General features: G+C 37.4%; 1 protein-coding gene across 1 annotated transcript; it reads left to right on the top strand.

Annotated features, from left to right (window-relative positions):
• The first annotated feature begins 73 nt into the window (after positions 1–73).
• Positions 74–13,534, top strand: pold1 (polymerase (DNA directed), delta 1, catalytic subunit). Its single transcript, XM_039685762.2, has 27 exons — positions 74–208; positions 1,013–1,210; positions 2,151–2,264; positions 2,363–2,503; positions 2,590–2,715; positions 3,240–3,408; positions 4,000–4,114; positions 4,196–4,325; positions 4,933–5,099; positions 6,659–6,763; positions 6,910–7,050; positions 7,135–7,245; positions 7,371–7,562; positions 7,652–7,740; positions 8,717–8,833; positions 8,959–9,072; positions 10,223–10,370; positions 10,451–10,546; positions 10,625–10,762; positions 11,311–11,486; positions 11,676–11,828; positions 12,229–12,331; positions 12,410–12,542; positions 12,759–12,872; positions 12,963–13,015; positions 13,107–13,204; positions 13,309–13,534. The coding sequence occupies exons 2-27, from the start codon at positions 1,024–1,026 to the stop codon at positions 13,394–13,396; spliced, it is 3,318 nt and encodes a 1,105-aa protein (XP_039541696.2). The 5' UTR covers positions 74–208; positions 1,013–1,023; the 3' UTR covers positions 13,397–13,534.
• Positions 13,535–13,620: the final 86 nt, after the last annotated feature.

Genomic DNA, 13,620 nt, shown 5'->3' with positions numbered 1-13,620 from the left:
CCCTCTCAACATGGCACCTATCGTCGCCCATGAAGGCGAATCACTTCCTTCTTTTTGACCAATTGCAGTCCTCCGTGGACCCAACGCAATTTTACCGGGAAAACGCGGATGTTGCTCATGTCCGGTGGAAACTGACATCCAACACTGTGAAGTGGCGGGAGATTTATCTAGTGCATATGGAGAAATAGAGCTCGAGCTGGAATAAAAGGTAAAAGATTATGTATTTATTCCGTTGTTAGAGTTCACCTTGATATCTGATGCAGCTTGTTTTTGCGATGTTAAATGAATTTGCTGACTCTTTATTGTTTGTATATATTGCTAACATCTTTTGCTAACGTTTCTTGTTTGTCCAGTTCGCCTAGTAACGTTATATTAATTAAAACGCAATATAATAAGCAACGTGAAAATAAACAGCATTCTTTTGATTGCTGAATTACCAGTTACGATTAATTACATGGGTACAATAATATAATACGCGTGTGAAAAAGTTATACAACAGGCCTATAGATTATGTACAATGCTTGGGAAACGAAATATGAATGTATTATGCACATTGATTTTTAGTATGTTGACTCAACCTAAAGACCCTCAGATCATTAGAAATTGCTTCGTAATGTTTAGTAACGTCAACATGCCTGTATAACAAACGTTTGTTTCATTAGCCCCGCCCCTTTTATGTAAATGACGCAGTCAGACACTCCATTTTAATGTTATTGTTCTAAGTTTGATGTTATTCTTTAGCTTTGAGACGTTGGGCTAAGACGTTTAATGATGTAGCGTGTCGTGCACCATATCTTTATTATATTTCTTTATACTCTGTAAATAATTTGTTACATATTCTGAATTCCATACATATTCAGTTGACAATATAAAAGTGATCTTTTGTGAGTGTTTTGTTGTTGCTGCTTTTTTTGGTTTCAACTAACTTAGTTGAAAACATTTTACAGAGTTATCCCAGCACGTTTGTAAGTGTTTTTGAGTGTTTCATCAAGAGTTGAAATGTTTTTGCAAGGCTTCTTCAGAATGGACTTTAAAAGACGCAATGGAGGCCCTTCAATGGGCGGGGCTTCGCAGGCCAAGAAGGGGAAAATTAGCACAGAATGGGAGGATAGTCCCTCCCAGTTTGAAGAGGAACTTGCTCTATTTGATGAAATGGATATGGAGGTGGAGTCAGGGGAGGGCCAAGCCGGCCATGATGTCATTCCAGTGGGTAAGTATGTTTTGTCTGTTTTTAAAATTAATTAATTATCATTATTAATTATTAACCAAAAATCTACAAAATATTCAAAGCAACATAGCAACTGATGCATACAATTACAGTACAAGCAAAAAAAATAAAAAGAAAAAGGAAAAAAAAAGCCAATTCCATAATCCTAATCTTAGAACATAAATGCATGAACCAAATTATATATACATTTGAGTTGTTATGATGCCCTCATGTCACGATTTAATTCATATCTTGATACTGAAGTCACGATACAGTATTATTGCGATACTCTAAGACATATGGTAAAAGCCAGGTTAACAAAAAATGTACTGTTGATTAAAATGCTAAATTTCATATTATATTGGGAGTGGAAATGAATAGGCTTGGACTTGGTGCTGTTTCTAAAACTGAAAATACAGAATTATTTTAGACTAATATGCTTGCATGCTGTCACTGACTACATATATTTAAAATAATGTTGGGCATTTGGCACTATCAGGACCCACAAATATTCCCCCATTGCATTATTATACATTATATTCAACATTATACATAGTAATTTAATGTACAGCTGTACTGACACTAAAACTCAGTAAACTTACAGTTTTTTCCTCAAAGTAATTTTCATTTTGGGTGAACTATCCACACACACACACATATATATATATATATATATATATATATATATATAATAATAAACTAATTGACAAAACAAAAATATTTTATTAATTTTCACACAAGGTTCCCATCTCGTTAAAAGCTTCTACTCCTAGTATTGCACCTTAGATCATATGGTTAGATTGTAACGTTAAATTCCTTATATTTCCAGTTTTTTATTTAATTAGTATTTTTTATTTATTTATTTAGTTTTGTATATGCAAGGAAAAACATCGCTCTAACTTTGTGACCCTTGACCTCGCATGATGTACCCTCTTTTGCTCAGGTGAGTTATTCTCTGCTGATCTTAATCCACGTTGGAAACGACCTCATGCACCGCCTCTTCAACCAAAGTCAGACACACTCATTTTTCAGCAGATAGACCTGGATTATTACCTGGGTGAGACACACATGCTCTCTAACAGATGCACACACACACAAACAAATTCATGATTTCATCCAGACCTCTTTCTCAATGTGCTGTCGTTTGGTGTTTAGGACCTGCGGTAGCAGGTATGCCTGGGCAGGTACAGGGCAAAGTGCCCATTGTACGTATGTTTGGTGTGACGGACAGTGGAAATAGCGTGTGCTGCCACATTCATGGATTCGCCCCGTATTTCTATGTTCCTGCCCCCAACGGTGAGCCGCCAGTTACAGGATGGTGCTCAGTGTCATTGCGATGTAGTAAACACAACGTTCATGATTTTTCTCTGTGTCTCTCTCAGGGTTTACAAATGCACACTTGGCTGAGTTTCAGAGAGAGCTGAATTCTGCTGTATTGAAGGACATGCGCTCCAATAAAGACAACATAGCGGTCACTGTGCTGGCATTGGACATTACCAGGAAAGAAAGTAAGTCGTGTGTTTTTTTTTTTTTTTTTTAAGATTTTTAAAATGTTTTTCAGAGAAGTCTTTTCTGCTCACCAATGCTGCATTTATTTGATCAAAAATACAATAACACTAGTATTGTAAAAAAATATGTCAGTTTAAAGAACAGTCACTGTTTTCTATTATATATGTATTTTCAAAGTGTAATTTATCCCTGTGATGGTAAAGCTGAATTTTCAGCATCATTACTCCAGTCTTCAGTGTCACGTGATCTTTCGGAAATCATTCTAACATGATGATTTGCTGCTCAGAAAGCAATATTGTATTATTATTATTGTTATAAGTTGTAAAAGTAATATTTTTGTGCAAACCACGGTTTACATTTTGTCATTCTTTACTGTCACTTTTTATCAATTTAACGTGTCGTTTTTTAGTTTTTATGTTTTCAAAATGAGAAGTCCCAAACATTTAAAGCTTGTGTAAATGGAAAATGGAACTGTTTGTATGACTTGTTTGTAGCTGACTGACTTTTCCATATTTGCACTAAGGTATGTATCATTACCATGGAAACCAAGCTCATGACTTTCTGCGCATTACCATGGCGATGCCACGTCTGGTTGCCCCAGCGAAGCGTATCCTGGAACAGGGCTTTAAATTTGCCAATTTCGCCACCCAGAGCTACCAGGCTTTTGAAGCCAACATCGACTTTGAGATCAGGTGAATGTTTGTGTGTACTTGAACGTTTCTGAAACTGGTGATTAGACCTGCACGATATATCTATGTCAAAAGATCGCAATCTCGATTCAAACACCCTTGCGATCTTATTCCTTAATGACAACAATTCGGCCTATGACAAGTGCGATCACAGAAAACATTGAAATCTGCGTTGGCGCAACCTTTGACCCAGAAGGAATGGGCACGTTCAAGCTCAAACCAGTGTGCGAAACGGTGTGCAACAGGGTTTGAGATGATTGGGTGGGCCCAATCAGCAGCAACATGTATTAAAGAGCACAATGGGTCCAAGTAAAGTCGTTTACAAATGTGTCCACTGCAGCTCGGTATACTCAACAATAAGCTATTAGAAGACATGTTTGTTGATTTATCCTAAAATGTGTTTCTTTTTATTATTTTGTTCTTTTATTCTGGACGGCAAGGGCAGAATTGTGAATCTCTATTTTAAACAAAATAATTGTGATTCAATTTATCCAGAATTGTGTGGCTCTACTGGTAATGTGTGGTAGACTACTGGTAGTGTGTGTTTGCTTGACTTGATAAAGTAAGGTCTGCATAATGTGCATGTGATGGCAGGTTCATGGTGGACTGTGATGTTGTTGGTTGCTGCTGGATTGAGCTTCCAAAAGGGAAGTACAGGGTGAGGGAAGAGAGAAGGGAAGGACAGACCGATTCAAAATATCCAGGAAAGGTAAAAAGAAAAACAACAACTACAGTCACTTAAGTTATTAGAGAGATCCACTGAATTGTCTTTAATTGATTTCTCTCTCAGGTTTCCCTGTGTCAGTATGAGGTGGATGTTGCATGGAATGATCTGATCAGTCATCCAGCTGAAGGAGAATGGCAGAGGATCGCTCCACTCAGAGTCCTGAGCTTTGATATTGAGTGTGCTGGCAGAAAAGGTGTTTGTTTAGGCATTATACCCTCTGTTTAAGCTTAGCTTATTCTAATTTTGCTGAATTGGATTGTTTGACTTCCATAAAACCATTTGATAGAAAGTTGTGGAATTTGCCACACTGACATCTCATATTTTCTTTTGGAAATTTTGGGATCAATCAAACTCTTTAGCGCCCCCACAAGTTAAACTTTTCATTGTTTTAGTTAAAAAAAAATTATGTATATATATATATATATATATATATATATGTGAAGAGTTCAGATGCAAAAGCCTCTAAGTGCCATTTGAAATGTTCTTCTAGAATGATCATTTTTACCAAGCTTGTATATTTAAGTTCAGTAATTTTACTTAAATGGCAATTCATAGGTAATCTTCATTGCCATTTAAGTGAAATTACTGAACTTAAATATATAAGCTTGATAAAAATGATCATTTTAGAAGAAAATTTCATATATATATATATATATATATTTAACAAGATGCTTGTTGTGTCATTGCCACCATGTGCAAGTAGTGTGCTTGTTGTTGGCCTTGTAATTGCCTGCAAATAAAGTATAAAGTTATTATATCTTGCTGTGTAACTAACTGAACTGTTTGTGTGTGTGTTACAGGTGTGTTTCCAGAGCCGGAGATCGACCCTGTGATTCAGATCGCCTCTATGGTGCAGCGTCAGGGAGAGAAGGAGCCGTTTATCCGGACAGTCTTCACCTTACAGAGCTGTGCCAGTATAGTGGGCTCCCAGATTCTCTGCTTTACTCAGGAGAGGCAGCTACTGCAGGTACGTGCTCCCAGATTCTCCAGCTACACTTGAATGGAAATGTTTACACATGTATTTTCTCTAAAAATGAAAATGTACATGGTGCCACTTCAGGGCTGCCCCCAAAAAGTCGACAAACTTTTAATCAGTTAGTTGCAGAAAATAAAAACTGGTCCTTCAAAACAGAAAATTCAAAGTGTGGGAACATTTAGAGATGGACCACAAAAAGGTGACATGCGATCTTAAACATGACAAAATGTACATAGTAGCCTAACGTTAGCCACTTTACATTATATTTTAAATGGCCGCTCACTCTATTGTTAATATTATTGTGCTATAATTTAAAGGGTTAGTTCACCCAAAAATGAAAATTAAGTCATTAATTACTCACCCCCATGCTGTACCAACCCCGTAAGACCTTCGTTCGTCTTCGGAACACAAATGAAGATATTTTTGATTAAATTTGAGAGCTGTATAACTACCACATTGGCTCCTAAGGGACTGCCTCTTGACGGCCCAAAAAGTCAATGAAGAAAATGTTTAAATATCCCAAGTGACTACCGTGGCTCAACTATATGTTTATCAAGCGACGCGAATACTTTTTGTGCGAAAAAACAAACAAAAATAACGAGTTTATTCGACTATTTTTTTCTTCCTTGTAGGCCAGAACGAGACTTCCTTATAGATTTCCACGACGCATGCGCGAGATTTGCGATCTGCGTACACCGGCTTACACTACTTCAGATCGCAATTCTCGCGCATGCGTCGTGGAAATCTATAAGGAAGTCTCGTTCTGGCCTACAAGGAAGAAAAAAATAGTCGAATAAACTCGTTATTTTTGTTTGTTTTTTCGCACAAAAAGTATTCGCGTCGCTTGATAAACATATAGTTGAGCCACGGTAGTCACTTGGGATATTTAAACATTTTCTTCATTGACTTTTTGGGCCGTCAAGAGGCAGTCCCTTAGGAGCCAATGTGGTAGTTATACAGCTCTCAAATTTAATCAAAAATATCTTCATTTGTGTTCCGAAGACGAACGAAGGTCTTACGGGGTTGGTACAGCATGGGGGTGAGTAATTAATGACTTAATTTTCATTTTTGGGTGAACTAACCCTTTAAGGCACATATCCAAGTTTGGTAGCTAAATTAGTGCCGCACTACATGTTTAACTTAACTTCCACGAAGACCAGCTTCATTGTGAGCAAAACGGAGCTCATACAATTTTCCCATACATCATTGACAAACTCGTATTTGACCTTTTTCTTAAAATGCAAAGAAATTACAACTTAGAGTCTCAGGTATAGTCTAATTGTCCACATTGTTGTAGCGATTCAGTTATGCGTTTTATGTAATGCCTATTATGTTTGTGTTCGGACGTCTGAGTTTTCATTCAATGTTAAAGCTGCTTGTGCTTCGACCTGATTATGTTTGGACTCTTAAGTGTTTTGGTTTTTGTATATTTATTTACTTGGTTAGAATTATGTCCTACGTTTATGTATAAAAAAATCTATCTATCTACACCCACATATACATACAAATACTCACAAATATGTAAATAAATGCATATGTGATTATATCAGAGTTGGGGTGAGTTTATGAGGACAGTGGATCCTGACATCATCACTGGCTACAATATCCAGAACTTTGACCTTCCGTACCTCCTCAACAGGGCTGCCACCTTAAAGGTAAAGTGTTGTTGTATGTTTTAACACAAATATATCTTTTTGGTGGAAAGTGAACAAACCCAGTGATTGCACATGTCAGAAAGGCTTTATATTATAATTCAGGCAGGGGATGGTGATTTGAGTCGCTTGTCTTTCTTACTCCGTAGGTGAATATGTTCCCATATCTGGGTCGTGTGTGGGGCATCAAATCAGTTCTGAAAGACTCCAGCTTCCAGAGCAAACAGATGGGTCGCAGAGAGAACAAAACTGTGAATATGGAAGGACGTGTGCAGTTTGACCTATTACAGGTGTGCACACTCTCACTTTGTTCCATCAGATTGATTCATGATCCACTTATGCTGTGACTCACCAAGTTTTTTCCTCTGTTGTAGGTGTTGCTGAGAGATTATAAACTGCGCTCTTACACACTGAACGCCGTCAGTTTCCATTTCCTGCAAGAGCAGAAGGAGGATGTACAGCATTCTATCATCACAGATCTACAGGTACGGCCAATCAGGTGTCTGTTCTACACTTACAGCCAATCAGATCCCTCAACTCCATCCAAGACATCTGGAGTCCAGTAAACCCTCAGAAAACGTGTCTTTCCTCTCTCCTTATTTTTGATTAGAATGGGAATGAACAGACCCGCAGGCGTTTGGCTGTATACTGTCTGAAGGATGCGTATCTGCCGCTGCGCTTGCTGCAGAAGTTGATGTGCGTCATTAATTACATGGAAATGGCCAGAGTAACTGGAGTGCCCCTGACTTACCTGCTCTCTCGCGGACAGCAGATTAAAGTGGTTTCACAGCTCCTGAGACAGGTCAGCGCATGTCTATCTGTAACATTTGTTCATGTAACAAACCTAGCCAACATTTAATGTGTTGACTTTATGATTGTTTTATTGTGTAGGCTATGAAGCAGGACCTGGTGATGCCAGTGGTGAGGGCAGAGGGAGGGGAGGACTATACTGGAGCCACTGTCATAGAACCAGAGAAAGGGTTTGTACCCACTTTTGTGACCAAATTCTCATTCTCAAATCAGAGTATAAGTAAATTGCATATCTTGAGTTCTATTAAAAAAGCAATCTTCAGAAACACGCTTCTGTTCATAAGTTTGGGGTTTTGTTGAGAAATTAACTTTTGTTCAGCGAGGATGTATTAAATAGATCAAACATTTCAGACAAAAAAATACATTTGTACTGTTACAAAAGATTTCCATTTGAATAAATGCTGCTCTTTTAAATGTTCTATTTTTCAAAGTATCCTGAACATTTTTATTATGTTTCCACAAACATTGAGCAACAAAACTGATTTCAACCTTGATAATGGTGAGAAATGTTTCTGGAGCATCAAACCTTCATATTAGACTGATTTTCGTAGGATCATGTGACAATTAAGACTGGAGTAATGATTCTGAAAATTCAGCTTTGCCATCACAGGAATAAATTACAAATAAATATTAAAACCATTATATTCACTTGTACACAACTTCAAATTATTACCTATTTACTGTAATTTGTATCAAATAAATTTAGCCTTGGTGAACATAAGAGACTCCTTTTAAAAACATTTTAAAAAATCGTACATATTCCAGACTTTTTAACAGTAGTGTAAATAAATAAATAAACGTACTTGAAGAGATTTATTTCTAGTGAATGACAACAGATTCTTACCATTTTCGCTTCCTTTTACAGTACAGTACTTGCGTGTATTTACAGTGTACTTACCTAGACAGTAATATTAAGGTAATTACATGGGTTAGGGGTAGGTTGAGGGTTAGTATCTAGTTATTACCCAATAATTGTAAGTACATAGTATGTACATGGGAAACAGGACTGTAAAAGGAAGCGTTACCCCATTTTTTTTTTCTTCTTCTGATAGTTAAAAACAAAATTTACATGTAATGTTGTTAAATTGAAGTAACATTTAAGTTTTGTAGATGATTGACAAATGCAAACGCTGTATGTGTTTACAGGTATTACAGTGTTCCTATAGCAACTCTGGATTTCTCCTCACTGTATCCCTCCATCATGATGGCTCACAATTTATGTTACACTACTCTCCTGCAGAAGGGCCAGGTGGACAAACTGGGGTGAGAGGAGTGTGTTTATTGTGATGTTTAGTTTTTTTCTTTGATTTGCTTGAATTTTAATTGTGGTGTTCTCCATTTTGTGAGTAATTGAAGCGGTACTACTTTTTTGTGTGCATACATTTTAGTCTGGCTCCAGAGGATTTCATCAAGACCCCCACTGGTGATCTGTTTGTGAAGAGCTCTGTGAGGAAGGGCCTTCTCCCGGAGATCCTGGAAAACCTGCTGGGCGCCAGGAAAAGGTGATCAATTCAACAACAACAGATGATGATTAATAAACGTCTTATATTCGATACCAAATAGTTCCGTGTAATTAGTGCTTAAAGTCGATTAAAAAATTTAACTAATTAATTGCACATTTTTATGTAATTAAGTGTGATTAACCTAACATAAAAGCTTTTATATGTATTTTTTTATTGTAATAATTTCAAATGCCTATATTTTAAATATTTGTTTTAATGGCATCTTTTTATGAAAGAAGGCCAGTATGACTGATACCAATACTACTTGTCATGTCTCTATGAAATATTTTTTACTCAATTTTAGCCGTGATAGCCATTCAGCGTTACAGTAAAATCAATTCTAGCATTTAAAAAATATATAACATTTAATTTAAGTGAACTTAAAACAACCTTCACGTAAACCCATTGTAATAAATGTCACATTTACCAATGTCCTTCAATATATCAGGACTCAATTTTTCCTCTTGGCCAAGTCAGACCAGTTCAGAATTTTACTTCCCCTGTCAAAATGTTTCTTACCCATGTAACCTTGTAAACGGTGCTTTAAGATTGTCAGGTAGATATAGACCATTTCACAAGATGTAAACAACACTGGTCCAGAAACACTTCCTGTTTCAGTTTGTAACTGTTTTCTTTATTTCACATGTAAAGAAAACATCTTAAATATGTTTGTTTAACTTTTTGATTCAGTTTTAAATGTTCTGTTGGTTGTATTTTATCCCAGCTTTTATGTAGTGTTAAAAAACTGAAACAGGAAGTGCTTCTGGACCAGTGTTGTTTACATCTTGTGAAATGGTCTATAACAGGTATAGTATTTATACAGAAATTAAATAGTCATCAAACACTTCAGTCTTCACTGCATAAATTACAAATTAAATATAGATAAATCCTTATTAAAGCTGCAAAAGTTATTCAGTCAAGAGTAGTGAGTGAGTGATTTTCTTTTTTATTTAGTTTTTTTTAATTAACATTAGTCATTAAACACTCTACACCAGGTTTATTAGGCTGCTGTCACTTTAAGACCTGCCGCACAAGACGCATCGTATCTTCTCGTTAAAATCACATAAAATATTTTTAATGCGTTAAACTAAAAAAATTACTGCCCTATTAAAAGCTATTATTGTACCCATTATGCCCGTTGTGCCTCTAGGGCGAAAGCAGAGCTGAAGAAAGAGACGGACCCCTTTAAAAAACAGGTTCTGGATGGAAGGCAGTTGGCTTTGAAGATCAGTGCGAACTCAGTGTACGGGTTCACTGGGGCTCAGGTGGGCAAACTGCCCTGTTTGGAAATCTCACAGGTCAGTTTCAGCACTCACACATGAGTAAATACTGTCGGCTTTAGACAGAGATGCTTTAAGTTCCTCTCTTTCATCTGTAGAGCGTCACAGGCTTTGGTAGGCAGATGATTGAACAGACCAAACAGCTTGTGGAATCAAGATACACAATCTCTAATGGTTACCAGGCAGATGCAAAGGTATTTAATGGCATAAATATTTTGTTTTTGTTTTTTGCCTTTCAATGCAATGAAAATATTTCATCAAATACGTTTCAGGTTGTCTACGGAGACACAGACTCTGTGATGGTGAAACTAGGTGTGGCCACAGTGCAGGAAGCAATGAATCTGGGAAAGGAGGCAGCTGAATGGGTCTCCTCCCACTTCGTTCCACCAATCAAATTAGAGTTTGAAAAGGTACAGGAAGCAGGCCAAGATTTCGTTACAGATGGCATCTAATGTTATTATGGTAACACTTTATAATAAGGTTCCATTTGTTAACTACGTCTGTTAAAGGTGGGCTAAGCGATATTTCAAAAACGCTGTTGGACATTGTTGATATTTGAAATCAATCCAAACACACCCCTCTTTCTGCAGTCTTTCTTCAAATCTCCCTCTTGCCCTTTCTCTCTCCTCCACCGTCATACGCCACCTAATGCTGATTAGCTACACATTTGTGTCGGTCCAACTAACTTCCAAACAGAGTTTTTCAAATATTGCTTACACCCCCTTTACATGAGCTAACTATGAAAAATGCAATTATTAATCTAGGTAATGTTAATTTCAGCATTTACTAAAACAGAATTGAAATCTAATGTTATCTGTTAATATTATTTAATGGACCTCAGCTAACACGAACGTACAATGACCAGTTGTATTATTATCAACTATTTAATACTGTATCAAATGCATTAACTAATGGTTCCTAATTGTAAAGTTAATTATTCTTAATTCACATTTTTCAGGTTTATTACCCATATCTGTTGATCAATAAAAAGAGGTATGCCGGGCTGTATTTCTCTTCTGATGCTGAACATCATGATAAGATGGATTGCAAAGGAATAGAGACTGTCAGACGAGACAACTGCCCTCTAGTGGCCAACCTTATCAATACATGCCTCCAAAACATCCTCATTGATAGGTACAAACATTGCCACACTCAGAAAACCACCATGCGCTCGTATACGCAACAGTGACGCACATACTAGGATGTGTAATAGTGATGACATGACTCTACAAGCCTTACTAAAAGCCTTTTTTGTTAATGTTCTAAAGGCAACACCATTCATATACCAGCATGCACATTAATTCAGAGGATGTTATGTTTCAGAGACCCTGATGGAGCAGTAGCCCATGCTAAAGAGGTGATCTCTGACCTTCTGTGTAACCGCATTGACATAAGTCAGCTGGTCATAACTAAAGAGCTGACACGTACCGCACAGGAGTATGCCGGCAAACAGGCCCACGTCGAACTAGCTGAGAGGTGTGTGTTCTTATTTTCTTGACCGTTAATTCATATCTGCAATTCATACAAAATTCGCCATTCCGACATTGAAATAGGCTATTCTCATGATACATGCAAATCCGAAAAGTTTGTATTTGGTGTGGGGGAGGGTTAAATGAATGTATATCTGAACGGGACGGTCTTCATCGTGCCTCTTTATGATGCTTTATAAAGTAGTGTTTATAAGCGAAGCACTGTTTAGTGTAGCCACTGTATTTCTGCTTTTACATTTGCCCCACTTAGCTTCAGAGAGTGAATTTGCCTTTTCATTTAGCTCAGAACAATTATATATGACATACAGGGGCACGTTCAGATAACCAGACTTTGCAGGCATGGAATTATTGTGCATTTAACCACTTTCCACCAACATGGGTTTTAGGATGCGGAAGCGTGACGCCGGTAGCGCTCCAAACCTCGGAGATCGAGTTCCGTACGTCATCATCAAAGCAACAAAGGGAGTGGCGGCATATATGAAATCAGAGGTCAGTATTGTGTATCGTCTGTTTTGATGTGGCTGATTTTCTGTGCTGTAGTTATAACTGCTGAGTTCTGTATCTCAGGACCCCATCTATGTGCTGGAGAACAACATCCCTATAGACACGCAGTACTACCTGGAGCAACAGCTTTCCAAGCCTTTACTGCGCATCTTTGAGCCCATACTGGGAGAGAGCAAAGCGGAGAGCGTGTTACTGAGTGAGTATCATCTATTAAGCCTAAAAACCCAGGATGTTTAAAGTCGGCTCGAAATGAAAATGATTTGCGAATCTACTGTTGATTTTTAGTGCAATCAGTCATTTCTATTGTTTTATGGAATATAGCCTTTTTATCTCATCACATTCAAATAAAACTGCAGACTGTGGTCAAATATAGTTTCTTTCACCGTGCCTTTTTTGCTGTGTGCTGTTCTAGAGGGAGATCACACACGCTGTAAGACGGTCTTGACATCCAGGGTCGGTGGTCTGATGGCTTTCGCTCAGAAACGAAGCACTTGCATTGGCTGCAGAGCTGTGCTCAAAACTGATGGTATGTATCAAGTGTGTGTGTTGGGATGAACTGGCGCTTCAGTAGTACCACAAATCACAAAACTCTGCATCTGATGGTTTTCCTCTTCAGCGGCCGTATGCGACTTCTGCAAAAAGAGAGAGTCTGAGCTTTATCAGAAAGAGGTGAGTTTTAAAAAAAAAAATTATATACAAATCCTGGCAAAATTATCTTCGGACGTGGGGTTGCTGAAGATTGTCCGTGTGTGTCTTTTAGATTGCTCATCTGTCATCACTAGAGGAGAAATTCTCTCGCCTGTGGACTCAGTGTCAACGCTGTCAAGGTTCTCTCCATGAAGACGTGCTTTGTACCAGGTGTTTATACATGCTTGTTAATATTCATTATATATTTGTGAATGATTTTTTTGGTGATAGTTATCATACCTGTGGTTCTAAATAATAAATTCTCTTATTTTCAGTCGAGACTGCCCCATTTTTTACATGAGAAAGAAAGTCCAGAAAGATTTAGACGATCAGGAGAAGCTCGTTTCCCGTTTTGGCTGGTGATGGACAGGAATTTTTTCTTGTTGTCTTCAGCCTTCTCAACATTCATTCATCCTCTTACCTCAGTGAAGGAGTCTGTCACTCCAGATTGTAAAGAATCTAAATTTTTTTAGTGGTTGAATAAAGTGCATTTTTGTAAAATTGTTGTTTTCTTTTGTCTGGTTGAACATTACACTTAGATGTAATTTGACAATCAAATTCAGATTTTAAATGCCACTGTTATAAAA

The sequence above is a fragment of the Pimephales promelas genome, chromosome 3 (genome assembly GCF_988280905.1).
Source record: "Pimephales promelas chromosome 3, fPimPro1.hap1.1, whole genome shotgun sequence".
In the NCBI taxonomy this organism is placed as follows: Eukaryota; Metazoa; Chordata; class Actinopteri; order Cypriniformes; family Leuciscidae; genus Pimephales; species Pimephales promelas.
Note: the sequence above shows the minus strand (reverse complement) of the source record. Positions and strands in the feature narration are given on the sequence as shown.